This window comes from Leopardus geoffroyi, chromosome C1, assembly GCF_018350155.1.
Source record: "Leopardus geoffroyi isolate Oge1 chromosome C1, O.geoffroyi_Oge1_pat1.0, whole genome shotgun sequence".
NCBI classification, from domain to species: Eukaryota; Metazoa; Chordata; class Mammalia; order Carnivora; family Felidae; genus Leopardus; species Leopardus geoffroyi.
The window spans coordinates 118,364,053-118,391,909 of record NC_059328.1 but is presented as its reverse complement, the minus strand read 5'-3'; the positions used below and the strand labels follow the sequence as shown (position 1 = coordinate 118,391,909).

The 27,857-nt window shown below is 38.8% G+C and overlaps 1 protein-coding gene across 5 annotated transcripts in view; it reads left to right on the top strand.

Annotated features, from left to right (window-relative positions):
- EPB41L5 (erythrocyte membrane protein band 4.1 like 5) overlaps positions 1-27,857 on the top strand; it is a 142,822-nt gene that overhangs the window by 99,332 nt on the left and 15,633 nt on the right. For 4 of the 5 annotated variants that reach the window (XM_045479505.1, XM_045479503.1, XM_045479504.1 and 1 more), the window contains exons 17-22: positions 3,746-3,909; positions 7,178-7,275; positions 15,778-15,906; positions 19,863-19,927; positions 24,486-24,576; positions 26,324-26,398. In XM_045479505.1, coding sequence (XP_045335461.1) covers positions 3,746-3,909; positions 7,178-7,275; positions 15,778-15,906; positions 19,863-19,927; positions 24,486-24,576; positions 26,324-26,398 — 622 coding nt within the window. Of the gene's footprint in view, positions 1-3,745; positions 3,910-7,177; positions 7,276-15,777; positions 15,907-19,862; positions 19,928-24,485; positions 24,577-26,323; positions 26,399-27,857 lie in introns of those variants that run through there. The other variant, XM_045479508.1, reaches the window with a different exon arrangement.

Genomic DNA, 27,857 nt, shown 5'->3' with positions numbered 1-27,857 from the left:
ATCTCTTTGTTTATATTTAAATTGTTTAGATAGGCAGTATCTAAATCTAAATCTAAAATTTTTAGATTGGCAGTATCCAATCTAAAATTGGATTTCACTTTTTTAATCTTAACTGACAATCTCTGCATTTAAAAATAGTGTGTTAGGTCATTTACATGTATTGTGATTATTGCTGTGATTAAGTTTGAGTCTGCCATCTTTGTTATTTATTTTCTGTTTGTCCCATGTTTCTTGTTCCTTCTTTCTGCCTTCTTTTTCATTAATCAGGTATTTTTAAAAATTTTTATTTATGTCTTTTCTTCAGTCCTTAGCTGTAATTCTTTGTGTCTTTGTTTTGTGCTGTTTTTACCGTAATGGTTGCTTTAGCATATACAACTTACCAGTCTACATTTAAGGGATATTATACCATAAGAACCTTACTATAGGTAGGGTACTTGTATTTCTGTCCCCTAGGCTTTTTATTATCATTTGTCAAGCATTTTACTATTATGTATATTATAAATTCCATAATACATTTTTCATTTTACTTCTGCCTATAGGTCTTCCTTTAATGTTCTTTTAGTGCAGGTCTTTTGGTCCTGAATTCTTTTGTGTGAATATGGTGTTTTTACTTTGACTTTTTTTTTTTTAACCGCTTTATTAAGATATAATTCACAGGGGCGCCTGGGTGGCGCAGTCGGTTAAGCGTCCGACTTCAGCCAGGTCACGATCTCGCGGTCCGTGAGTTCGAGCCCCGCGTCGGGCTCTGGGCTGATGGCTCAGAGCCTGGAGCCTGTTTCCGATTCTGTGTCTCCCTCTCTCTCTGCCCCTCCCCCGTTCATGCTCTGTCTCTCTCTGTCCCAAAAATAAATAAACGTTGAAAAAAAAAATTAAAAAAAAAAAAGATATAATTCACATACTATACCATTCACCCATTTAAAGTGAACATTCAAGGGCATCTGAATGGCTCTGTTGGTTAAGTATCCGACTCTTGATCTTGGCTCAGGTCAGGATCTCATGATTGTGAGATTGAGCCCTGCATCCAGCTCAACACAGATCTCCGTGCTGAGACTGCTTGGGATTCCCTCTCTCTCTCCCTTTCTTTCTGGCCCTCTCCTGCTCAATTCTCTCTCATGTGCATGTTTGTGCGCTCTCTCTCTCTCTCTCTCAAAATAAATAAACACACAAAAAAGAAAATCTTTCTTTAAAAAAAATAGTGTTTTTAATACATTCGTAGGATTTTATAGCCTTTATCACAGTTTTATTTTGGGACATTTTTGTCCCCCTAAAAGAAACCCCATACCCTTTAGCAGTTGTTCTGATCAGTTCCTATTCACTCTCATGTTTGGGAGAGATCCCCTACCCTAAATACCACAAGATGACTGAGCATACAACATCCAACATGGGACAGATGAGATAGCAATGTATTAGTTACATATACTCACAGCTCAACGGAGGGGAAAACCTCACAACATACAGGGCCACATGGGTGTTGTACTTGGGATCAAGGTGAACAAACATGGGCTGTGGGAGGCAGCCTTTATAGTAACATGAGGATGAGGTGACCCCTGGTTCCCACTAGAAGGTGTGATTACTTGTTCAAATAATTTCATAGGCTGGCAAGGAAGCAAAACTCATTAAGTTAAAAACCAAGTAGAATGCAGCTAGTACAGCTGCATGGGGAACTTTCTTTCTTTCTTTCTTTTCTTTCTTTTCTTTCTTAGATTTTATTTGAAGTAATCTTTATATTCAACATGGGCTTGAACTCAAACCCTGAGATCAAGAGTTACATGCTCTGCCAAGTGAGCCAGCCAGGTGCCCAAGCAACTTTTCCACAGGATGGGGTGGGGCACATATCTGGTTAAGAGTAGGGGAACTCACGGTTAGGCATTTGGAGCCCTGCGAGGCCCAATGTGTCAAGGCAGCAGTTAATATTGAATCTTAATTTCATGCCTTACACCACAACAGTGAGTCTGCATTCCTCCCTGATCCCTCCTTCATCCCTTGACCACCACAAATCTGTTTTCTATCTTTATGGATATGCCTATTCTAGACATTTCATATAAGTGGACTCCTACCATAGATGGTATTTTGTGTCTGAATTTTTCCCCTTAACATCAGGTTTTCAAGGGTCATCGTGTTGTACCATTGATCAGTACTTCACACCTTTGTATTGCTGATTAGTATTCCATTCTGTGGCTGTATTACATCTTATCCATTCTTCAGTTGATGGGCATTTAGTTGTTTCCACTTTTTGGCTGTTAGGAATAACGCTGCTCTGAACATTTGTGTACAATTTTTGTGTGGATGTATGTTTTCGTTTTTCTTTGGTATATGCCTAACTTTTCCTTTGCTTTTTAAAGCTTTTTATGCTAGATGTAAAATTTGGGTTGGTAGGGTTTTTTTTTCTTCTTTCAGTGATTTCAATATATTCCCCTTCTGCCCTCTAGTTTGCATTGTTTCTGATGAGAAATCTGCTTTTATCTTTATCTTTATGCCTCTGACCACATAATGGCTTAGTCTGCTTTTAAGATTTTCTTTTTATCATTGGTTTTAAGTAGTTTGATTATAACATGCTCTGGTATAGTTTTCTTTATATTGCTTGTGTTCAGGGTTTGTTGAGATTCTTAGATCTGTGGGTTTACAGTTTTCATCATATTTAGAAAGACTTCAGCTGTTATTTCTCTAACTATTTGTTTGGTCCCACTCCCACTTTGGGATTCCAATTATTCATAAAGTACACTGCTTGTCCCACAACTAACTGATATTCTTTTCATTTTGGAGGGATTCTTTTTTCTCTGTGTTTTCCATTTTTTATAATTTCTGTTGCTGTGCTTTCAAATTCAGTGCCTTTTCTAATTTCAAATCTCTTGTCAATCCCATTCAATATATTTTTCATCTCTGTTATCTCAAGAAGTTTGATTTGGGTCTTTTATATTTTCTAGGTCTCTGCCTAACTTTATGAACATAGAGTAGTTACAATAACTGTTTTAATGTCTTTCTCTGCGAATCCTAACATTAATTTCTATTGATTAACTATTCTGTTAAATTTGCAAATTTTTTTTTTTTTTTTTTTTTTTTTTTTTTTTTTTTGGTAATCTTTCAGTGGATGCCTGATATTGTGAAATTTACTTTGTTGGATGCTAGATAATTTTATATTCTTGTAAATCTTCTTGAGCTTTATTTTGGGATGCAATTGTTACTTAGAAACAATATGAGCATTTCAGGTCTTATTTTTATGATATGTTAGGTGGGTCCATTGCCATGCCCAGTGTGGGTTAATTATTCTTCACTACTGAGGCAAGACCTTTCTGAGTATTCAGTACCCTGTGAATTATGTGTTTTACAGTCTGTGGAAGTAGGCCCTGTAGCCCAGAGTGAGCCTCATCTTCTCAGCTTAGGTCCTCCATGCCCAGTCTCATTTCACCTCTGCACCATTACATGGGAATTCTCTCAAGGCCGTCATAGAGCTTACCATCTTTGTTTTCCAAATCGCCTGTGTTATCTGATGCCGAAATATCTTAAAAATAGTTTCTTTTCTTCTCCTTCAGTTATTTTGGGGTATGGGGAGGGGGGGTGCTAAATCTAGTCCCTTTTATGCCATTTTTGGCTGGAAGAGAAGTCTGCCCAAAACGTTTTGACAGATGACTAAATCAGTTGGGATATGAACTCTTACATGGATTTCTGTTTTCATAGGATATTTTTGTTAGTATTTAAATTCATGATAAATTTCTTGATCTAAGTTAGTTTTCTTTCACCCTTACAGCTTGCCTCTGAATATTGATTTGCTAGATAGTCCAGACTTAATGGAAACAACCATTGATGATCTAATTGGGGCACCTGACACTCTGGAAACACCCCAAGTGCCAGATGAAGTTAACACAGTCACCGGGCAAACTGGATTAGAGGAACCTAAAGAGGAGTGTGAGAGTAAGTAAATGTTCTGTATAACATCAAGGACAACTTTTTATTTTACATCCCTTTGAAGTGAGCTATTTAAATCAGTTCCTTCAAGAATGTTTTATGCAATAGTTGAATTTTAAAATTTAAGGAAGAATAGTTATGCCTTCTTGCCTGTTTTTGGCTTAAGGGTCCATTGAAATTGTTAAGATTACATAATTGGGACAATTAAACATTTGTGTCATTTGGGGCGCCTGGGTGGCTCAGTCGGTTGAGCGTCCAGCTTCGGCTCAGGTCATGATCTCACAGTCCGTGAGTTTGAGCCCCGCGTTGGGCTCGGTGCTGACAGTGCAGAGCCTGGAACCTGCCTCGGATTCTGTGTCTCCCTCTCTGTCTGCCCCTCCCCTGCTCATGCTCTGCCTCTCTCTGTCTCAAAAATAAATAAAAACATTAAAAAAAAAATTAAACATTTGTGTCATTTATAAGTCATTAAACATTCATGAATTTTCTTTTTTCTTTTTAATGTTTATTTTTGGAGAGAGAGCACAAGCGGGGGGTGGGGGGGGGCGTGGAGGCGGACAGAGAGAGAGGGAGACACAGAATCCAAAGCAGGCTCCAGACTCTGAGCTGCCAGCACAGAGCTTGACGCAGGGTTTGAACTCGTGAACTGAGAGATCATGACCTGAGCTGAAGTCAGCACCTTAACCGACTGAGTCACCCAGGAACCCTAAGCATTCATGAATTTTCAAACTTGCTTTTTTTACTTTGTTTCTTAAGTGGAAATTAAGAGAAAATTTCCTTAAAGATTTCCTATAACACAGGATTTAATAGATGTTCGGACATTCCATTAGCTCCTAGGAAGTATTTTGTTATTAATGAGGACGTTGTTCCAGACCCACAAAAATAAATAATCCAGAAAGAGTGCTGCTTAACTTTTTAAAAGTTAAGATACCTAACAGGAAGTGAGCCCCTCATTACAGAAGGTATTCAAACAGAGCTTAAATGATGTTGAAGTTGTGACAGAAGAAATTCTTGTGTAGCATGGGGGTTTCATTAATAAGACTTACTGAGTTCACATTTATAACATGTTGAGTCACTCAATGAAAATAGAGTGTTTTGATATTAGGAATTAAGGTTTTATAATCTTGGTATCCAATTTATTCTGTATTTTCTTTTGGCTATAATATCAAAATCCTGATTCACATAGGTAAGTAGCTATACATGGTAACTTTTTTAAAAACATCTTATCCTGTAATTTTAGGATGTTCCTCAGACAAACAGAAGTAGCACAAGAAGCTTTATTTCAGCCAGAACCCCCACCCCCACCCAGAACCCAATTTTGGGGGGTATTAAGTTATCAGCATAAGCTAAAGTATTTGTGGTCTCAACATCATCATGTTTAAAATTTAGTATCGCATAAAGAAGCGTTAAGAAAACCAGGAGATGGCAATTAAAGTACATAAACGAAAATGGAGGATTTGGGGAAGATCAGTGTTGAATTTGTGATTTTGTACGTTAAAATTACTGGGAAAGTTTTAAGAACTGCCAGTACTGGAAAACTATCTCTGGAAATTCTGTTATCATTGTACTAGGATCAGCTCTGGGAATCAGTATTCCTTAAAAGCTCCCTATCTGGTTTTAATGTGTGGCTTAGTTGGTTGAGCATCCGACTTCAGCTCAGGTCATGGTCTTGCAGTTTGTGAGTTCAAGCCCCGCATTGGGTTCTGTGCTAACAAACACCTCAGAGCCTGGAGCCTGCTTCAGATTCTGTATCTCTGTCTCTCTGTCCCTCCCCTGCTCATGCTCTGCTTCTCTCTGTCTCTCAAAAATAAGTAAATGTTAAAATTAAAAAAAAAAAATTAGGCATTCAACAGCTTGCTCTATCACGAGACTGTGTGAAAATTCAAACTCATACCAGATTAGTCCCTGCAAAATAAGATTATTACAGAGTGGCTAATTTAAATAGAGTTCGTTTAAAGCTCAATTGTATTTAATATATTATCTTTTCAGTGGTTAGAGAACTTTATTTGTAATGTGTTTTGCAGCTAGGTGGAACATAAGAGAGACAAAAGGCTTTTCCTGCATTGCACCTGTGTTATCAATACATAATATGTTGTATCAGTCAATGAATAAATGTATGTCCTCCATCTGTTTGCTTCATAAAAGTATAGTTTTAGGCAGCGTATAGTCAGGGCCGAGGAAAGAAAGTGGCAAGGCAAAGTACTGAGGTCGGCAGGAGGAGCTTGGGTTGTGGTTGTGGAAGGATCGTGTCACAGGTGTTCTCTGCCTTTTCTTCAGATATTTTGGCTGGTAAGCCTTCTTAACTGCACATGCTCTTGAGATTCCATATCCAGTGGCTTTCTAGGAGTACTGTAGATACAGGGCAATGTTCCTGTTTGGGTTAACTTTTAAAGGCCAACTGGGACTTAGTTACCCACACTTTAAAAAAAAAATTTTTTTTTTAATGTTTATTCATTTTTGAGAGACAGAGAGAGACAGAGTGCAAGTGGGGGAGGGGCAGAGAGAGAGGGAAACACAGAATCTAAAGCAGGCTCCAGGCTCTGAGCTGTTAGCACAGAGCCTAACACGGGGCTCGAACCCACGAACCATGAGATCATGACCTGAGCCGAAGTTGGATGCTTAACCGACGGAGCCACCCAGGCTCCCCAACACGCTCTTTTTTTTTTTTTAATGTTCATTTTTTTTTTTTTTCAACGTTTATTTATTTTTGGGACAGAGAGAGACAGAGCATGAACGGGGGAGGGGCAGAGAGAGAGGGAGACACAGAATCGGAAACAGGCTCCAGGCTCCGAGCCATCAGCCCAGAGCCCGACGCGGGGCTCGAACTCACGGACCGCGAGATCGTGACCTGGCTGAAGTCGGACGCTTAACCGACTGCGCCACCCAGGCGCCCCTTAATGTTCATTTTTAAGACAGAGCACGAGCGGGGGAGAGGCAGAGAGAGAAGGAGACACAGAATCCGAAGTGGGCTCCAGACTCTGAGCTGTCATCACAGAGCCCGATGAGGGCGGGGCTTGAACCCACAAACTACAAGATCATGACCTGAGCCAAAGTTGGACGCTTAACTGACTGAGCTACCCAGGCGCCCCTGTTTGGGTTAACTTTTAAATTAATAGTTACCTGGTTCTAGAAAGAAAATGTATTTATTCTGTGGTCATCTGGATTATTCCACTTAATTTTTGGTAACTGGTATTGGGGAAAAAAACTTAAGTGTATTACCTCACACAGCTGTGACAGATTGACAGACTAAGGGGCCATGTTACCATTTTTTTCCCAGCATTAAAAGATGCCTCAGAGAAGCTCAGACACCTTGAGTTGGAAAGCAGTCTATTGCCGTCCTCCCGTCCCAGCGTTGATGTCAACATCAACAACCAGGTATTCAGATTTCTCCCTCATATACCTGTACACATCTTCAGACCTTCTGGAAATCCCTGCTTTCCAAAGCTGATGCTTTCTCTCTTCTTTTGCTGGGGAATGTGTGTTTGTGTGGACTTCTTACAGATCTCTTTAAAAAGCACAGTTCATGTATGTTCTGGAGGAAAGGAAGAAACTTGGGCCATGATAGGAACTGTAAAGTCATCTCCTGAGTGTTTTTAAACACACATGCAAAGTGTTGTGGTTGCTTTAAACTTGTTCTTTTGATTCGGCCCATCCTCTTTCTAATTCTATTCAATGGGTTGTGCTATAGTTGAAGAACCAGTTGAAAGCCTTTCAGAATTACAGAAGGATTTGTTCAAACAGGAGCTGCTCTGTCCTATAAACAAGGAAGAGAATGGAACTTGAGATGCTTCAGCTTTGTCCTTCATAACTTTTACCACCCTGTGCCCTTGGAGTTTTAGGTGTGAGGTGGGGGGTGCATCCCAATTTAACATATTAAACTTTAGTTCATTGTTTGAGTGTAATTTAAAATTTTTCTTAAATAACTTATAGAGATAATTAAAAATAGATCAGATGAGGTAAAAATAATTTACTGTGTCAGCTACTAGGTGTCCCTACTAAATGGAAGAGTAAATTTTAGATAATGATCTGGAGACACCCTTTTTTCCATATATAGACAACAGATAACAAGGATCTGTTGAATTAATTTTGTTTTGGTTTTAAAGAGGAAAAGGGACCAGCTGATTTGTAGTGTTCTTTCATCCTTGGATAACTAGCTGGAATTTCTTCAGAGACCAGTATAACAGAGAGAGTGATTTTCTTCTTTCTTGTCATTGTTCAAGCTATCTTTTTGAATCCAACTTGGTTTTCTTTTTCCTTTTTCTGTTTTTGCTTAGGAATGTCTTTTACAAGCTGATTAAATTCCAGAAAGGCTTTCATTTTCTTGACCCCTCAGTATTTTTCAATTATATTGATCTGTTTGCTTTCATATCGTCCGTTGTTTTTACTATCTCTATAGGTAGGGGAATGCAGGGTCAGAGACAGAGGGTTAATTGAAAGCTCTAGATGAAAGCTTTAGATGGTTAGCAATTAATTTGAGAAGAATTTAATGAAGGACTAGAATGAACCTGAAGGAGAATGATGAATCTTGCTGGGCATAGGGTGGGAGAAGAGGAATGATTGTTACACTGGAAAGGAGTTCATGCAAATCCACTGAATAGCAATGTGTTTCTTTTGTAAAATTCCCTGCATGTCTTATTATAATATCACTGAGCCTCCAAAGCAGAGAATCTGTTAAATTAATCTTGAAGACTTGAAGAACGAACAGGAGTGTGGGTTCAGGATAGGAAAGGGAGTGTAAGAGTAGGTTAGGTAAAGGACAGTGGCTGCCGTAAAGGAACATTCTGGGGTTCACATAGCTAGAAAAAATGATAGCTAATATTTAGTGAGATTAATCAATGCCAGGCAGGAATAACAAGAAAGAACTCAGTGTTGTATTAAAAAAAAAATAAGAGACCTCTTTATAACTAGAGTGCTGTATACAAGTTTGATTCCTGTTTTATATATATGATACATTTTTAATCCAGTCTGATTTCTCTACCTTTATCATCAGTAGATCACATTTTCTTAGGGAATGCAAATTAATCTTGATAAAAGCTTTACTAATTAAAGTAATCTTAGAATGAAAAACCTGTAAATAAAATACATTATGGTAAAGCAAAGGACCAATTTTGGATGATTAGCTCTAAGAATTGTGGAACTGAGAAGCTGTAAGCCAGTGACAGAATGTTAGGCTCAGACTAGCACTACTGGCAGCAGAGTTGGCTTCAAACTCATGTCTTGAGAACCCATTTTAGAGGGACCTCATGCCATGGGAGGCCTACATTACCCAGGATTGATGCAGTCCCTTGACACCCTGATACACTGTTGATTCAGTTCTACAAACGTGTTTATTGTTTACTTTCTGTAAGATAAACTAATAAGATGAAAGAAAACAGCTAAGAAATACAGTTTTTGGAAGGCAATATCAGGATCCATGAAGACTGACAGGCTGGAATGATGCACTATATATAAGAATATATGTTATAAATCTGAAAATACAGGATTATGATAGAGAGGTAGAATATAACACAAGCATGTGTAAAAAAGTGTTTTAGGAATATGTAAATGTGGTTTGAAGTGTGACTGGCAGAACATCTCTGTTATATTAACCAAAGTTTAAAAAGGGAGGTCCAAACATAGTATTATTATAGTCATTTCTGGGTAGCACTCTTCAAAACTGATTTAGGAAAATAAAGCAGTTTGAGAAGAGAAGGAACTAAATGGTGAAAGCTCTTAGAGCTAAGTTACAACTAAGGATCAGTAGTCTCAGGAAATAGCATTTTATTTAAAAAAATTTTTTTGACGGGGGGCGCCTGGGAGGCTCAGTCGGTTGAGCACCTGACTTCGGCTCATGTCATGATCTCTAGATTTGTGAGTTGGAGCTCCATGTCGGGCTCTGTGCTGACAGCTCAGAGCCTGGAACCTGCTTCAGATTCTATGTCTCCCTCTCTCTCTGCCCTCTGCATTCCTCCCCCATATGCACTCTGCCTCTCTCTGTCTCTCAACAATAAATAAACATTAAAAAAAATTATTTTTTTAATTTTTTTAATGTTTATTTATTGTTGAGAGACAGAGACAGAGTGCAAGCAGGGGACAGAGAAAGAGGGAGACACAGGATCCGAAGCAGGCTCCAGGCTGTGAGCTGTCAGCACAGAGCCTGATGCAAGGCTTGAACTCACAAACCGGGATCATGACCTGAGCTGAAGTTGAACGCTTAACCGACTGAACCAATCAGGTGCCCCAGGAAGGGCATTTTAGATATCTGAAGAGGTATTATGTGAAAGAGGCATTAGTGTAACCTGTTTTAATAGCCTCCGAGAAGAGTTGAGGTCAGCAAGTATGTAAGAGGTGTGCAGGTGTCACCTTGATAAGAGAAACATTTTCTGGGGTACCTGGCTGGCTCATTCAGTGGGGTGTGTGACTCTTGATCTTGGGGTTGTGAGTTCAAGCCCCACATTGGATGTAGAAATTACTTAAAAATAAAATCTCTAACAAAAAAGAAAGGAAGGAAGGGAAAGAAAGAGAGAGGGAGAGAGAAAGAGAGGAAGGAAGGAAGGAAGGAAGGAAGGAAGGAAGGAAGGAAGGAAGGAAGGAAGGAAGGAATCATTTCCTAACAGTAATTTCCCAAGAAAGCAGCACATTCTTCAATGTGGGGAGTTCCTCAGGCAAAGATAAATTAACCACATTATGGGCTCTTTTGGTGGTTGGAGGAACTGATCATTCTGTCCAACCTTGAGATGCTGTGATTAAGTGTCATTGTTGGGGTTCTTCCCTCTTTTTTGTACCTCCTCTTTTTAAAATTTATTCACAGTTTCTGTGCTTGACCTATGTGTTTGAAGTCCTTTAGGGCTTATGCTGGATCAAGATCTATAGATTTTTCAAGTTACTTTCCTCCTCTTAATTACCTGAGGCAATTCCAAGATTTTCTTTATCTCCAGATTTCATTTTAGAAATCATTTTTTTCTTGTTCTTCAGTCAGCAAAAAAAGTGCTTAAAAAGGGGTGCCTGTCTGGCTCAGTTGGTGGAGTGTGCAACTCTTGATCTCAGAGTTGTGAATTCGAGCCCCATGTCAGGTGTAGAGATTACTTAAAAATAAAATCTTCCAAAAAAATGCTTAAAGTAACGAAAGTTAAACTGCATTTATTAGTGGGGACAGGTGGCCTAATTAAGACATGCATGGCCCATGGAGAGCAAACTGAGGGTTATTGGAGGGGTTGTGGGAGGGAGGATGGGGTAAATGGGTAAGGGGCACTAAGGAATCCACTCCTGAAATCACTGTTGCACTGTATGCTAACTAATTTGGATGTAAATTATAAAAAAAAAAAATTGAGGGGCGCCTGGGTGGCTCAGTCGGTTAAGCGTCCGACTTCAGCTCAGGTCACGATCTCGCGGTCCGTGAGTTCGAGCCCCGCGTCGGGCTCTGGGCTGATGGCTCAGAGCCTGGAGCCTGCTTCGGATTCTGTGTCTCCCTCTCTCTCTGCCCTTCCCCCGTTCATGCTGTGTCTCTGTCTCAAAAATAAATAAATGTTAAAAAAAAAAAAAAATTGAAAGAAAAGTATCAGAAAAAAAAAAAGACATGCATGGCCTTTAGCAACTGGTCTTTTTTGGGAAAAGAATTAAAAGTAGGGCATGACAACTGTATTCTATTGACTAGGAATTGGCGGGCTATTTCCATGAAGGGTCAGATAGTAAGTATTTTAGTCTTGCCAACCATACTGTCTCTGTTACAACTACTCTGGCGTTGCAGCACAAAAGCAACCACATAGGAATGAGCATGGCTGTGTTCCAGTAAATTTTATTTACAAAAGCAGGTGGTGGGCTAGATTTGACCTGTGAGTTATACTTTGCTGACCTCTTCTCTTAATAGTTAAGAATTTAATCTGCAACAGGTTGCCACCATATATGATTTGGAATAATCTGTCATTTTTACCCTTTTGATTTGCTTGTATCCAGACTTGAAAAGGTATAACCAAGAACTATCTCAAAAGCCAAACTTGGCACACAGAATAAAACAAAACAGAAAAATGAGTTTATTTTAAGGTTTCAGTCTGCAAGCCAGGGACCTGACGGCTGCAGGAGCAATGAGTCCTGAGTTGCTCACGCAGACGAATTGTTTATGGGATAAATATAGAAGTTTTTTTTTTTTTTTTTTCTCCCAGCTGATTGATTGCTTAGTGGTCCTGTTTTATTTGGATCAGGATAGCTGACTCAGAGGAACAGGGAAGTCCAGAGATGGTGTGAACTAGCTTGGCATTTAGAAGTTGTCTGGTTTTCTCTGCTGATTTCTGAGAAGAACTGTAAATTTTTTTTTTTTTTTAGAACTGCAAATTCTTGTCAGATTTCCTTCATGTACGTATGTTGATCATCTCCATTTTTATCCTTGACATAAGTAACACCATTTCACTTGCTTCTGCAAGTCATTACCTACCTACCTTTCTTTCTTTCTTTCTTTCTTTCTTTCTTTCTTTCTTTCTTTCTTTCTTTCTTATAATAATCTGTTGTCCCATTAGCTAACATATAGTGTATACATTGTAGTCTTAGCTTCAGGAGTAGATTCCCACAATTCATCACTTACATACAACAGCCACTACTCATCCCAGCAAGTACCTTCCTCAATGGCCATCTCACATTTTTTCCACCTTCCCACCCCCCGTCCCCATCAACCCTCAGATTACAAGTAGTTAACTTTCTTTACATCTGCCCTGGACACAGGGCAGTGGACACAGAAGGTATGTGAATAAGTCTAACTTCCCTTTGGAAATGGAGGCAGTCTTCAGACATTAGCTGTGCAACGGCCATACTTCTCCAGAAATCAGTGAGCTGTTACATATCATGTAATTAGTAAGTAGAAATTATACTTTTTATGAATGCAAAGGCAAATATTTCCTGCTTGGCAATAATTGGTAAATAATTTTCCCCGTACCCTCTTGAGTTCTTGGCTGAGACCTCTGTGACAAAAGACCGAGTAACAAGAGAAAAACAAGTTTCCTAACCCAGGGAAAAATGAATAACTCTCAGAGACAGCTTAGAATTCCTGCTTGAATACCACCTTCAGCTAGAGTTGAAAGATGTAGGGGAAGCCAGTTACGAGAAAGTTATAAGGAAAAGTCTGATAAATAAGAGTAAGGTTGTTACGCAGATTTGATTCCTTGCTTTTCATTGAGAAGGGTCTGAAGTCCCCAGGGATTAATCTTTGTCCTTGGTGGAGTGGGGAGGAGGGATACTTTTGTAAGTTTATGTTCTGCTTTTAGGCAAATAGGGGGAGAGTGGAGAGCTTTTCTTGTGGCCTTCCAAGATGGACTATCAGTGGCATAGTAACTGGCTGCCACTGGAATTATGTATTATAATAAAAGGAAGTGAAAGTGTTTTAAAGCTGTTACACTCAACTGTATATCAGTAATTTTTTAATGTTCTCATACATCATAATTATAGAAGATACAGATTTTTAAAAGCAGGAAATTTTAAATCTTCCGTTATTCACTGCTAGGAGATAACTACAGTTGACGTTTTTAAGATAAATAATTTCCAAACATTTAAATGTGATGTATTTTTTTAAAATAAAAGTGCAGGGACAATTGCTTTTTAAAACTAATCAATTGTAAACATCTTTCTTTATCAATGACCTATTACAGACAGTAGTTAAATTGCATGCCCGTGTCACCATTGTGTTTACTCAGTTCCCTGTTGGACATTTAGATTATTGCTAACTTTCACTGTCATAATCAGTACTGTGACAAACAGCCTTATAAATAAATACCTTCAATCATCTGATTATTTTCCTGGGAAGGAAGTGATAGGCAGAAGTATAGGCAATTTTAAAGCCTTTATACTTTTGCAAAAATTGGGAGATGGTGACAGTTTATACTTGTGAGATATGTGTTGAATTCTTGTCTTTGTTTGTAATATAGGCAGGTTGCTCTGAGAATCCTATAACTTGCAAATTTCAATAATTACCAAGTAATCTCAAGTCTGCAACATAATTGACTCTGAAAAGAAAATGTCAAACTATTTTGAATTAGCCATGATTTTTCCCTACTATTAGGATATAATTGACAAATGAATTTGTATTATATTTAAGGAATACAATGTGATGATTTTATATACATATACATTGTGAAATGATGTCTACAATTGAATTAATAAATATATCCATCACCTCACGTATTTACCTTTTTGTTTTGTTTTGGGTTTTGGTGACAGTGCTTAATTAGCAAATTTCAAGTATTCAGAACAGTATAATTAGCTATAGTCACCATGCTATACATTAGATTCTCAGAATTTAATTCATTTTATAACTGAAAGTTTGTACCTTTTTACCAAGCTTTACCTATTTTCCTACCCTCAAGCCCCTGGCAACCACCATTCTACTCTGTTTCTGAGTTGGATTTTTTCGTTTGTTTAGAGTCCACATATAAGTAATACCATGCAATATTTGTCATTCTCTGACTTGTTTCACTTAGCATAATGCATGTTGTTGCAAATGGCAAGTTTTCCTTCTTTTTTAAAACTGAAGTATAGTTGACATGCAGTTTTATATTAGTTTCAAATGTATAACATAATGATTCTACAATTACAAGCATTATAAAATGCTCACTATAAGTGTAGTTACTATCTGTCACCATACAAAGTTACTACAGTATTATTGGCTATGTTGGCTATGCTAAGACTTCCTTGTTTTTAAACGTAAATAATATTTCATATATGTACATACACTCACCACATTTTTACTCCATTCATCCGTCGATGGATGCTTAGGTTGTTTCCATATCTTGGCTACTATGCATAATATTACAGTGAACACAGGAGGGAGATACCTACTCAAGATAGTGATTTTGTTTCCTTTGGATATATACCCAGAAGTGGGATTCCTGGATCATACAGTGTGAACTAGTCATGATTGAAGAAGGATATAAGGAACTTCCTGCAATTAATAGGAATCATTCCAAACACTAAGCAGTTACAGACATAGAGTTAGTCCAGAATAGTGATTCTCAGACTTATATGTATGTTAGAATCACATAGAGGAGCTTGTTAAACATTCAGATTTTAGGGGCCCACCTGGAGGCAGATGTGTGGAAACCACACTGAGAAACACCGAATCAGAATAAGCACATTAATTAAATCTTTTCAAATCTGAAAGAATGGTGTAGTATATAATCCCATACATGGCAGCTAGCCTGTTTTACAGAACAGAAGCTGTGTGTGAGACTAAGAAAATGTTTAGAGTCAGTCTGTTGTTTAGATCAGCCTTAAATAGCAAGCACGTAATAATAACGATAATTGTTGTTGTAGTCATTCATTTTAAGGTATCAGTTGTAGTACAGATAATTTAAACTTCTTAATTTGTTTCCTTCCATTTATTTATTTTCATAATGGTTTGTTTATAATGTTTTCATTAAGATCTTCAGTGACTGGACTTGTGCCTTATTCTGTCATTTTCATAAGTCTGTACCTGAGAGTGACTGTGGCTATATAACATAATCCCAAGCAAAATCATTTGCCTGATGACAGCTCCAGAATTACAGGGATTAGCCTGTGTAGGGCCTAACCTAAAATCCGGTTGAAGTTAATTACAGCAAATGGCACATGTTCTCCATGTGTGATTTAACTCAGGCATCTGTCCTAGATGATGTAGTCAGTTCTTCAGTAGCTTTAAGGCAGGAAGTTGGGCTGGATGATTTCTAGAGATCTCTACCAATTTGTATTTCATGTTTGTGACTATTGAGTCCTTAGTTTGAAACTGCTTATGGTGGGAGGGGACTATTCCTGGAATAGGATAGGAAGGCTTAAGACACGTGATATCCTGGTTGTCTGAATATGAACTTTCATCAGCCCCTTTCCTATTTCTGTATAACTATAGCCCGCCAGAGTTGCTTACACTGTATTTTTAATATCTAGGAGGAGGTGGTGAAGTTGACTGAGAAATGTCTTAATAATGCCATTGAGAGCCCAGGATTGAACGCCAGGAGAGTTCCTCCTGACTTGAAGAGTAACATTTTGAAGGCTCAAGTAGAAGCCGTGCATAAGGTAAGCTGCCTTTAATGGGGAGAGTCCTGATGAAGCAGAAATAGATGAGACTTACAGCTGAGAACCCTGAAGACACATAAAGTACATGAGTGTTAAATAAGGGTGACCTAGCTAGTGATTGCAGATAGCGAGTAGTTCCCAGAAACAGGCTCAGGATGGCAGAATGCCTTCCCAAGTCTAAGTCTAAGCTAGTTTAAGAGGAGGCAGTCATGGGATAAAAAATTGAGAGTAAAGACCCTGTAGGGTGTAAGAACTTTTTTTTTTTTTTTTTAACTTTTGTTAGGGGCACCTGGGTGGCTCAGTCGATTAAGCACCTGACTCTTGATTTCAGCTCAGGTCATGATCTCACCATTCGTGAGTTCGAGCCCACATCAGGCTCTGTGCTGTCAGCTCAGAGCCTGCTGCGTGGAATTCTCTCTCTCTCCCTCTCTCCCTCTCTCCCTCTCTCCCTCTCTCCCTCTCTCTGCCCCTCCCCACTTGCTCTCTCTCTCTCAAAATAAATAAATAAATTTTTAAAAAAAAAAAATTTTTTTTTTTCAACGTTTATTTATTTTTGGGACAGAGAGAGACAGAGCATGAACGGGGGAGGGGCAGAGAGAGAGGGAGACACAGAATCGGAAAGAGGCTCCAGGCTCTGAGCCATCAGCCCAGAGCCTGACGTGGGGCTCGAACTCATGGACCGTGAGATCGTGACCTGGCTGAAGTCGGACGCTTAACCGACTGCGCCACCCAGGCGCCCCAAATTTTTAAAAAATTAAACAGAAAACTTTTTTTCCCTTTAATTTTAATTTTTTTTTATAATTTACATCCAAATTAGCATATAGTGCTACAATGTTTTCAGGAGTAGATTCCTTAGTGCCCCTTACCCATTTAGCCCATCCCCCCCACAACCCCTCCAGTAACCCTCAGTTTGTTCTCCATATTTATGAGTCTCTTATGTTTTGTCCCCCTCCCTGTTTTTATATTATTTTTGCTTCCCTTCCCTTGGATGGAGGAAACCCTTTTTTTAAAGTCAAATTCCTGTGGAAGTGAGTCCCTAATCTTTGCCATTTTTATAGCCAGAAAATCTAATGATTTTTAGATTCCTGTCAATACTAAGTCTGTGGTTTCAGGTCTTCAGCAGTCTGCTACTTCCCACCACCCATCTGACTTCAGTTTGGTAAAGTTGCATGTCACAGTAGTGACAGTTGCAAGGTGAAGGAGTTGGCTGTGACACTGTGAAGGATGCCATGCCCTTCACAGCCTTCAAGGCCTTCAAGGACCAGCCCCCATGAAGTTTATGTCAGAGTCTGCTTTCCCTTGGTGCTCCCTAACTTTCAGACTTACCCTCTGTACTAAAATCAGGACAGCAGCCCGTCTCACCAAGTCATGTTATCAACTAGGATTTCAAAATATCTTGTTGAGAAGATGCACTTTACCCATCCTGTCCCCAGGCACAAGCCTTGAACAGAACCTGAGAAGATTTGAGGAATATTGTTCATGCTTTGGTTATTTATCCTCTCCCCCTAGTGTAAACATAAAGCATGATATTTGTATATAAAAGTAAATATGAAATATGATGATACAGGCTCTGGAATCAGACAACTTGAGTTTGAATCCCTTTCTAGTCTACCACATACTAGTGTTGTGATTTGGCAAGTTAGTTTCTCTAAGCCTCAGTTCAATCGTGTTTAAGAAAAGATAATGGTAGTTCCTACCTTAAGGTGGGTTACAAGGACAGTAAATGTAAAGGACATGGAATGGTGAGTGCCTGGCACATAAACAGCATTTGATTAAGTATTGAAGCTACATGTTGTATTAGCAGTGGCGGTAGGTGTTACTGTTGTTACCTTACATAATATTTCCACTTTGGGACTTTTCTTGACTTGAAGAAGAGAAAAATAAATTCAATAGCCCTAAAAGAAAAAGATTTTAGGGGCGCCTGGGTGGCACAGTCGGTTAAGCGTCCGACTTCAGCCAGGTCACGATCTCGCAGTCCGTGAGTTCGAGCCCCGCGTCAGGCTCTGGGCTGATGGCTCAGAGCCTGGAGCCTGTTTCCGATTCTGTGTCTCCCTCTCTCTCTGCCCCTCCCCCGTTCATGCTCTGTCTCTCTCTGTCCCCAAAATAAATAAACGTTGAAAAAAAAATTTAAAAAAAAAAAAAAAAGAAAAAGATTTTATTTTATAGTTAAAAACTTCCCCATGAAGAAAAATCCAGGGCCAGATGCCTTCATTTTGGAAATCTACTGAAGAAATAATTGTTCCATACAAACTCTTTCAGAAAATAGAATAGGAGGAAGCACTTCCCAACTCATTTAATGATACTAGTATTACCCTGGTATACCAAAACCAGCAAAAGATTTCATATGAAAAGAAACTATAGACTAATACCCTTCTTGTGCATAGACTCAAAAATCCTTAACAAAATAGACCAAGTAGGGTTTATCTCAGGAAAAAAGTCGGTTTATAATTTAAAAACCACTGTAGTTGACCATATTAAAAAGTAAAGAAAATTGTCTCAATTCATATGGAAAAGGCATTTCACAGAAATCAACACCCATTCATGGTAAATGCTCACAGCAAACTAGAAATAGAATGGAGCTTGTTCATCCTGATAAAGGGTATCAACGAAAAAAGTCTACAGCTAGCATCACATGCGTGCTGAAAAACACATTCACTGAAATGGCCAGTATTAAAAACTGACCATCCCTGTGTTAGCAGTGATGGCACTCCTGCAGTGCACATTGCTGGTAAGAATATAAAACGTTACAAGCACTTTAGGAAGCATTTGACAATGTATTAAATACATACTTCCTACATGACCCCGCAGATCTACTCTGAGGTATGTACCCCAGAGAAATGAAAACGTAGGTTCATGCAGGTTATTAGTACATGAATGTTCTTAGCATTATTTGAAGTCGCTAAAAACTAGGAAAAACCCAAATGTCCATCAGCAGGTAAACAGGTAAACAAATTGTGGTATATTCATACAGTGGAATGCTACTCAGCACATAAAAAGGAATGAATTGGTGATACATGAGCATCATGGGTGAATCTCAAAAACATCATGCTATTCTAAAGAGATAGACACTAAAAAGATAGGCATTATGATTCCATGTGTATAAAACTATAGGACATACAGCTCGTTGTTTGCCGTGTGTCAGGGTTTTTGATGGGTTTGCATTGGAAGCCTCAAGGGAACACTGTGGGGGTAGTGACCGTGTTGCACATGTTGATTGTGGTGTTGGTTATGCACCTGTATATATTTTTCAAAATTCATCAAACCTCACATTAAAAATGTGTGCTCCAATCAGTTTTCTAGTGTGTAGGATGGTTTAGTGTTGGTCTGGCTGTATTTCATGGACCCGAGACATGAGGGTTATGGGAGGGGCTGTGGGAGGGGGATGGGCTAAATGGGTCAGGGGCACTAAGGAATCTACCCCTGAAATCATTGTTGCACTATATGCTAACTAATTTGGATGTAAATTTAAAAAAATAAAAAAAAGTTAACAATGTGCTTTTTACTCTATGTAAATGATACCTCAATCTAGTTAAGAGAAAAAACTGATCCCTTCAGAAAAATATTTTAGAATTTCCTCCTAACATACCTTTTGTGTTCAGGGAAAAATAAAAAGCCAAATACGCAGCTTAGTATCTGTCTCTTCTTTTTATCAGGTAAATTCAAAAAATTCTGACATTGAATCTTTTGGGATTCTGTATATATTGACTAACACACCATGAGAGCTGTCTAGTAAAGGACGTAAATTTGTGTACTATTGAAGTAGAAGTGTGGATTATTAATTTGGGTATGGATGAGACTGCACTAGGTGAGGTACTGGTATTTCCATATGTAAGGTATGATTACCTCTGGAACTGAAGCAAAGTGATATTTCTGTTTTTACTGGAAAGATGTGCAAATTCCTTATTACTTTAGTATCCTTACAAAGATTTACTTTTTTTTTTTCTTCATTTTCTCAGGTTACAAGAGAAGATAGCTTATTAAGTCATAAAAACGCACATGCTCAGGATGCTGCCACAAACAGGTACAGTTTGGGTTAGACTGAATTAATTTGATGTTCTTTTCCTCTTAACTTTGCTTTTTTGCTCTTTTTTCCTGTTCTTCAGTGTATCCCCAAATAATTTCAGGATATCTATTTGAAAGATAGCTTGAATTCACTCTTGTATCCATTACATAGCTGTTTACTTCCTAGTTTTAGATTATCTAGAGATAATTCTAATTAGTCTCTACATTCTCATCCTTCTCCTGCAGAGCAAAAGCGACCTTTAAAGATGTTTTTAATCTGCATGGTGAGGAATGTATATTATTTCTTTTAACTTCAGTGCCATCCTATTATCACAGTGGCTTTGTTCTTACAAACTTTCTATTATGGGCTCTTACATTATTCACATAAATTTCTTTGCTGTTTTAAGTCCCTTCTGTGTCTCTTTCCTTTAATGAGTATTAGGCCATTTATTTGTTTTGCTAGGCTTTTATCCCCTGCTCTGTGCCAATTTGTTTTGTTCATCACTGTGTATCCAGTGTTTTGTGCTTAGTTGGTGCTAAACATTGTTGAATGAATGAGTGCTATTTCTTTTCCCATTATTCAAAATATATTCAGTGAGCAGTTTCCTGATTAATCTTATTCAGTTCCAGGTACTGTAACCAACATAGCCCTAAAGCATATAGCATGCTTTGTATTGTGTAGTTAGTATTCAACAAACGTACTAATTGGTGATCAGGGTAAAACTAGAATTACAATTTAACTTTTTAATTAACTTTAGTAAATCATTTGGCCCACGACATTTAATTTTTAAATTTTTTTTTAAAGTTTATTTATTTTGAGAGAGAGAACGTGTGCGATTGCAGGCCAGGGAGAGGCAGAAAAAGACGGAGAGAGAGAGAATCCCAAGGCAGCACCGAGCCTGACATGGGACTTGATCTGAAATGTGAGATTATGACCTGAGTCGAAATCAAGAGTTGGACACTTAACTGACTGAGCCACCCAGCCACCCCTGGCCCGCAACACTTTAAATACTGTTATTATTTAGAGTCTTTTAGAACTTCATTTAAAAAAAATTTTTTTTTTTTTCTAATAGGAAAATAATGGGGATAGGACTGCCCAGTTGCATTGAACTCTTACTGCTGGAAACACCCTAGAATGTACTCCCAACTTCTAGATTTGTTTTTCTAAACGGCTGCTGATATTTTGAATAATCTAATTTCCCCCTAGGATTTGAAATGTATCCTTTAAGATGTGTTTAAGTTCCTGTTTATGCTTGGGTCTATTTCGGGACCTTTTCCTTTTTTGTTAATCTTCTCTCTAATCTTTTTTTCCCCCATGCCATACCACACTTTTAAAAATTACTGTATCTCCTTTTAATATTTCAAGGTTCTAGAAAACTGTGGAGATTATATATTGTCTGTGTACCAAATGTCAAGCTTTGTACTATTTTCACATTTTGCTGTAGTAGGTATAGACTGTTTTTCCTTATCTTTTTTTATTGAGTTGTAATTTCCATACCATAACGTTTTCCCTTTATAAGTATACAATTCAGTGCTTTTTAGTATGTTGACAAAGTTTTGCACCATTACCAGTAATCTAATTCCATAACGTGGTCATCACCTCTAAGAGCAACACCATACCCATTGCAGTCTCTCCACATATTGGATTTGCTTACTCTGGACAGTTCATGTAAAGGAATCACACAATATGTGGCCTTTGTGTCTGGTTTCTTTCAATTAACAGAATGTTTTGAAGGTTCATCTGTAGTGTATCATGTATTGGTACTTCACTCCTCTTCGGGGCTGAATAATATTCCACTTTGTAGACAGACCACATTTTGTTTATTCATGTATCAATTGATGGACACTTGTGTTCCCACTTTTTGACAATTATGAATAAAGCTGCTGTGAACATTCACATAAGAGAATTTTGGGGGTGCCTGGGTGGTTCAGTTGGTTAAGTGTCTGGCTCTTGATTTGGGCTCAGGTCATGATTTCACAGTTCATGAGTTCGAGCCCTGCATCAGGCTTCACACTAACAGAGTGGAGGCTGCTTGAGATTTTCTCTGTCCCTTTCTCACTGTCCCTCCCCTGCTTGTGTGCACTCTCTTTCTCTCTCTCAAAATAAATAAACAACAACAAAAAATAATTTTTGTAGACATGCTTTCAGTTCTATTAATATATACCCAGGAGGGTTATTGCTGAGTCATTTGGTAACTCTTAGGTTCAACTTTTGAGGAACTGCCAAACTGTCTTCCAAAATAGTGACATTTTCTGTTCCCACCAACAGTGTATATGGGTACCAGTTTCTCCACATTCTTTCCAGTGCTCATTGTTCTCCATCTTTAGAATTATAGCCATCCTAGTGAGTATGAAGCATGTCTCATTGTGGTTTGACTTTTGATTCACTGAGGATGTTGGATGTCTTTTTTACTTTGGAGAAATGGCTATGCAGATCATTTATTTTTGTAGTAACAGCTTTATTGAGATAAAATTTAAATGCTATGGTGGGGGAAGGGGCACCTGGGTGGCTTTAGCCACTTGAGCATCTGCTTCTTGATTTCGGCTCAGGTCATGATCCCAGGGTTGTGGGATCAAGCCCTGCATTGGGCTGAGTGTGGAGCCTGCTTAAGATTTCCTCCCCCTCCCCCTCCCCCTCCCTCTTCCCCTCTCCCTCCCTCCCTCTCTTCCTCTCTTCCTCTCCCCCTCCCTCTCTCCCTCGCTTGTCTGTGTGTATATGCTCTAAATAAATAAATAAATAAATAAATAAACAAATATGCAATTCACCCATTTAAAGAATGTAATTTAGTGGGTTTTGTTTTGACATATCTGAATTTTAAAAAATTATCCGTAGTTCCTTCGTTGTAACTGCCACTACCTAAGTCAGTCACGGTTTATTCTTTTATTAATGGACCAGGGTTTGTTCCAAATTAACGTTGTACATGTTCTTCCTTACACATGTTGTGAGGATTTTTTTAGGGTGTATACCTACATGGGAGTGGATTTGCTGGGTCATGACATAACACTGAGCAGAATGGCTGCGGAATCTTTTCATCTTCTTCTTTCCATGTTTTGCAGCAGTGTAAAGTACATATGACTAATCTTTTCTTGAAGGTGTGGGAGAATTCATTGTAAAACATGTTGTTTCACTCCTTTTAATGCTCACTTTTTCTTACATTGAATCTTTTCCTCTGAGCTGTTTCTTCTTTCTGAAGCACAAAGTTATATTTTTTTCTTTTTTAGGCTTACTGCTTGCTTATTCTTGAAGTTCTTCATTTTCATTACTGTGTGGTCTAAGAATAGGTTTAAAACAGTTTTTTTTTTGTTGTTGTTAGTATTCAAGGTGGCCTTACCATCTGAAGACCTATGTCTTTTTTCAGTTCTAGAAAATCATAAGTCATTATCTTCTTGAATGTCTAGTATCCGTTAATTGAAACATCGTGATTGCTGCTCTGTTTCTCACAACTATTTCTTCTTTTTTTGTTTCCTTGCCTCTTTTTGCCTCAGAGTTGTGGATGCAACAGTCATAGCTTCCACTTCACTTTTTCACTCTGGGATTTATTTCTCATTTTTTCTCATTCTCCTTGTAGGCTTGGACAGGAACTGCTCCTGTTTGCACACTTTTCAGTGACATTAGGAAGGACTGGGGTTTCCTGCTGGATATGTTATCCTGGTGGATGACGGTCTTTGGCTCTAGATTTCCCCCTTCCCTCCCTGGTGTTGAAGCCATCTGTAACGCTGCTCCTGTTCTCATTATTCTTATCTGGGATTAGACACCACTGTGATTCCTGCCAGGCCTTCGGGTAGCAGATTCTCTGGCATCCTGTCACCTGGCTAATCCTGTTGTAATATCTGGAGCACTCTAGATGTGGCTTCTGCCTTCTGCAGCAGAGCTCTGCAGCCTGTGTCCTTAAGTGTTGGCTTCTCCCTCTGGTTTCTTGACTGTTCTCCCATATCTCAGGTATTCTGATTCATTTCTAGTCCACCAAGGTTTCCCATCCATGTATTTGATAACAGCTTTTAAAAATCAGTCGCTTGGGGGCACCTGGATGGCTCAGTCGGTTAAGCGTCTGACTTCAGCTCAGGTCATGATCACGTGGTTCATGAGTTCGAGCCCCACGTTGGGTTCTGTGCTGACAGCTCGGAGCCTAGAGCCTGCTTCAGATTCTGTGTCTCCCTCTCTTTCTGCCCCTCTCCCACTCATGCGTGCTCTCTCTCTCTCTCTCTCAAAAAATGAATAAACATTAAAAAATTTTTTTAATCAGTCACTTGATTTATCTTTTTGGTGTATCTGCCTTATTTTAAGATAAATCTTTTCTGAACCTTCAGTAAGATTTAAGAGGGAAGCAAAGTAGTCTGCCATTTTGATCCATCTGTGAATGAGTCTGATGTGGATATGAAAATTGTTACATGGTAGATGGGGAAGGGTCTCACAAAGGCATATGAGTGCAACACTGACTGCCATCACGCCCCTCACAAATTGTCATTTCTTCTTCCTCTACGTGAAGCATTACTCTTCTTCCTGAAGCCCTTTCTTTGAAAATGCTCCCTATGCCTATATAGGTGCTCCATGATGTGAATTTATCTTTTTCTTCCAGTGCTGTATTAAATGAGAATAATGTGCCCCTTCCTGAAGATTCTCTTGCTCTGATGCATACCACACCTGCAGCAAATGGTTCTGTTCTTAAGGTAACAACCCTTACTTTTGAAGGTTTCTCTGAAGACCATACTGAGTTGAGTCCTGCAGTATAATCATAGACATCTGGTGATTTCTGATGGATACCGGAACTTAAGCTGTAAGAAAAGCATTGAGTCTCAGTTCTCTAGGGAGAATCCTATTGTCAGATCTCTCACAAGAGTATCACAGGGCTTCCTCAGTTTCTCTGTTATTTGTTGGCCTTTTGTTTTAGGTGCTCTTTGTATTTTTGTTTTTTGATGCTGGCTATGCCTCCCTAGTGTCTCAAATGATAGATGACACATAGTAGGCACTAAATAAATATTAATTGAAACACCAGCAACCTATCATTGTGTTGGCAGTATAACCAGGTCATCACAGCCCCTGCCTTCCTGATAGCCACTTGTCACACCTGTATCAGTCTAGAAATCAGAGAAACCCAGTTCATTGCCCACTGAGTGTTTTAATTTGCAAGTTAAATAAGAAATTGTCCTTGCAAATAAACGTTTACCTCTTTAACTACATAAATGCATTTATTGTAGAAATTTGCCAAATCCTTCATAAAGAGAAAAAATTAGGAATCTCCTATATTCCCACTATCCAAAGACAATGTATAGTTAATATTTAGGTGTTTAATTTTTCAGACTTTTGGGTTTAAAAAAAATCCAACCTAAAATATCTTCAGTCAGGAGCTTCCTTTCTGCTAATTAAAATTCTAAAAAGCCATATTGACATTGTTGGTCATTGAAATTGAAGTGGAACCTGAGATTTTTTGGAACAGAGAAGGACATTTAATTCAAAGATTTATTGCATTTATAATATGTACCAGGCAACACGCTAGTTTCAGAAATTCAGAAGTGAATGAAACACGGCCTCTTTTTTCAAACTGCTTATATTCCACTGGGGAACAGTATTTTAATACATTGTGGTAGAGACAGATACACGCTGTTTGGGGGCACTCACCCAGGCCACGGCGGGGGGGTGGTGGGGGGAGGGTTGATATAAGAGGAGGGAGATGTGAGAAGTGAGAGAACAACTTTTTCCTATGTGTGATTAAAATTAAGTTGAATGTTGAGACATAAATAGGAGATTGACCACAGCCTCAAGGCAGATAGGTGGAAATAGAACTGTATAAACCAAGGGCCTTTTTGTTATGTGTACTAGACCCTGAATTCTTCTTTTATTTCCAGATTGGAATTTTATCTTTTATTCTCTTTAAGTTCTTCCTACCTACCTACCTTGTCTCTCTATCTCTCTCTTCTATAGTACAGAGCTGCATCTTCCATAAGGTGCTTCAAATAGTAATTAAAAAGTGTTAATTAACATTTATGGGGGAAGTTCATATTGTACTCTTCTGTAAACAGTGATGTACTGGCACATCTGGATAAAGCAGTGTTTGTAATTTAGGCATCTTCTTCACTCACTGTCTCCTATGCTGAACCTTTTTACCTCTCTCTTCAAGTCTAAGAACTAAGAGCCAGGACGGTCTTAACCTTACCCGAGTTTTGTCTCACTAAAAAGAGTAGCTATGTAAAAATTCACATGATACTTTATCTTTTTCAACTTCTGATTGTAGTCTGGTTCCCCTTCAAGCAAAAGTGGAATCACTATAATAACCATGATTCCTGAATGTCCTGGAGTTTTTTAAAGGTTAACACCAAGCAGGCCTGAGTCAGAATTGTAAATTGAGAAGATGCGGAAAAAATTTAGTTAGGTGGTTAATGATTCATTTAACAGTTATGTATTTTTTATCTTCCCTAGGATGCTACAGATGAATTGGATGCCTTGCTTTTATCTCTGACTGAGAATCTAATTGACCACACAATCACACCTCAGGTAAATATGCTTAAAACAGCAAAGTGGAAAGGAATTTCTGTTTTGAAAAGTATTCCTGCTACATTCCAATCTTTGCCTTTTTTTTTTTTTTTTTTTAATTTTTTTTTTTTCAATGTTTATTTATTTTTGGGACAGAGAGAGACAGAGCATGAACAGGGGAGGGTCAGAGAGAGAGGGAGACACAGAATCGGAAACAGGCTCCAGGCTCTGAGCCATCAACCCAGAGCCTGACGCGGGGCTCGAGCTCACGGACCGCGAGATCGTGACCTGGCTGAAGTCGGACGCCCAACCGACTGCGCCACCCAGGCGCCCCTCTTTGCCTTTTTTTAAAAAAAAAGTTTATTGGGGCGCCTGGGTGGCTCAGTCGGTTAAGCGTCCGACTTCGGCTCAGGTCATGATCTCGCGGTCCGTGGGTTCGAGCCCCACGTTGGGCTCTATGCTGACAGCTCGGAGCCTGGAGCCCGTTTCAGATTCTGTGTCTCCCTCTTTCTCTGACCGTCCCCTGTTCATGTTCTCTCTCTGTCTCAAAAATAAATAAATGTTAAAAAAAAATTTTTTTTTTAAATAAAAAAAAAGTTTATTTTGAGAGAGAGAGTGTGTGTGTAAGTAGGGGGGAGGGGCAGAGAGAGAGAGAGAGAGAGAGAGAGAGAGAGAGAGAGAGAATCCCAAGTAGGCTCCATGCTGTCAGTGCAGAGCCCCACACAGGGCTTGATCTCATGAACTGTGAGATGGTGACCTGAGCTGAAATCAAGAGTCAGACGCTTAGCCAACTGAAGCACCCCCAAATTTTGCCTTTTTAACCATATAGTAAAACTGTTCATTTAATAAGAGGCCATACTTCAGTAACCACTTAGCTTTGCCTTTCTACTAAAATTTCACCACTTTGAATTTATGTGTCACTTTATAGAAACCACATGTTACTATAAGCCTCTTTGTTATTCAACATTATATTAAATAACATGAGAGGAAGACTGTGGGGATAAATATAGAGTTAAAACAATAAGGATATAGAGCATAAGAATGGTTGGCATTGAACATATTGATTGTTACTGCAGTATGGAAGATGCTCTGTTGGATACTATGGCTGAATTATAATACAAATAAGCAACAGTTCTTTCCTGCCAGAGACATAGGGATGAAAGGTATACAAATAACTCATTTAGTGTCTTCTGAGTAACATGACAAGAACTGCTTTGGGAACTACAAGTCATTCTTAAGGCTTGGAAGTACAGATAGTGCTTTCTCTCAGCTGGGTGTTTGCTTAGATCGTTAGTTCTTAAACTTAGGTGTGTATCAGAATCATCTGGAGGGTGCATCAAAGACTACTGGCTCCACCTTCAGAGTTTCTGATTTGGTGTTGGGGGTTGGGGCCTGAGGAGTTGCATTTCTCGCATGTTCCAGGTGATGCAGATGTGGTTTGGGAACTACTCTTTTGGAACCACCAGCTTAGATCAATAAA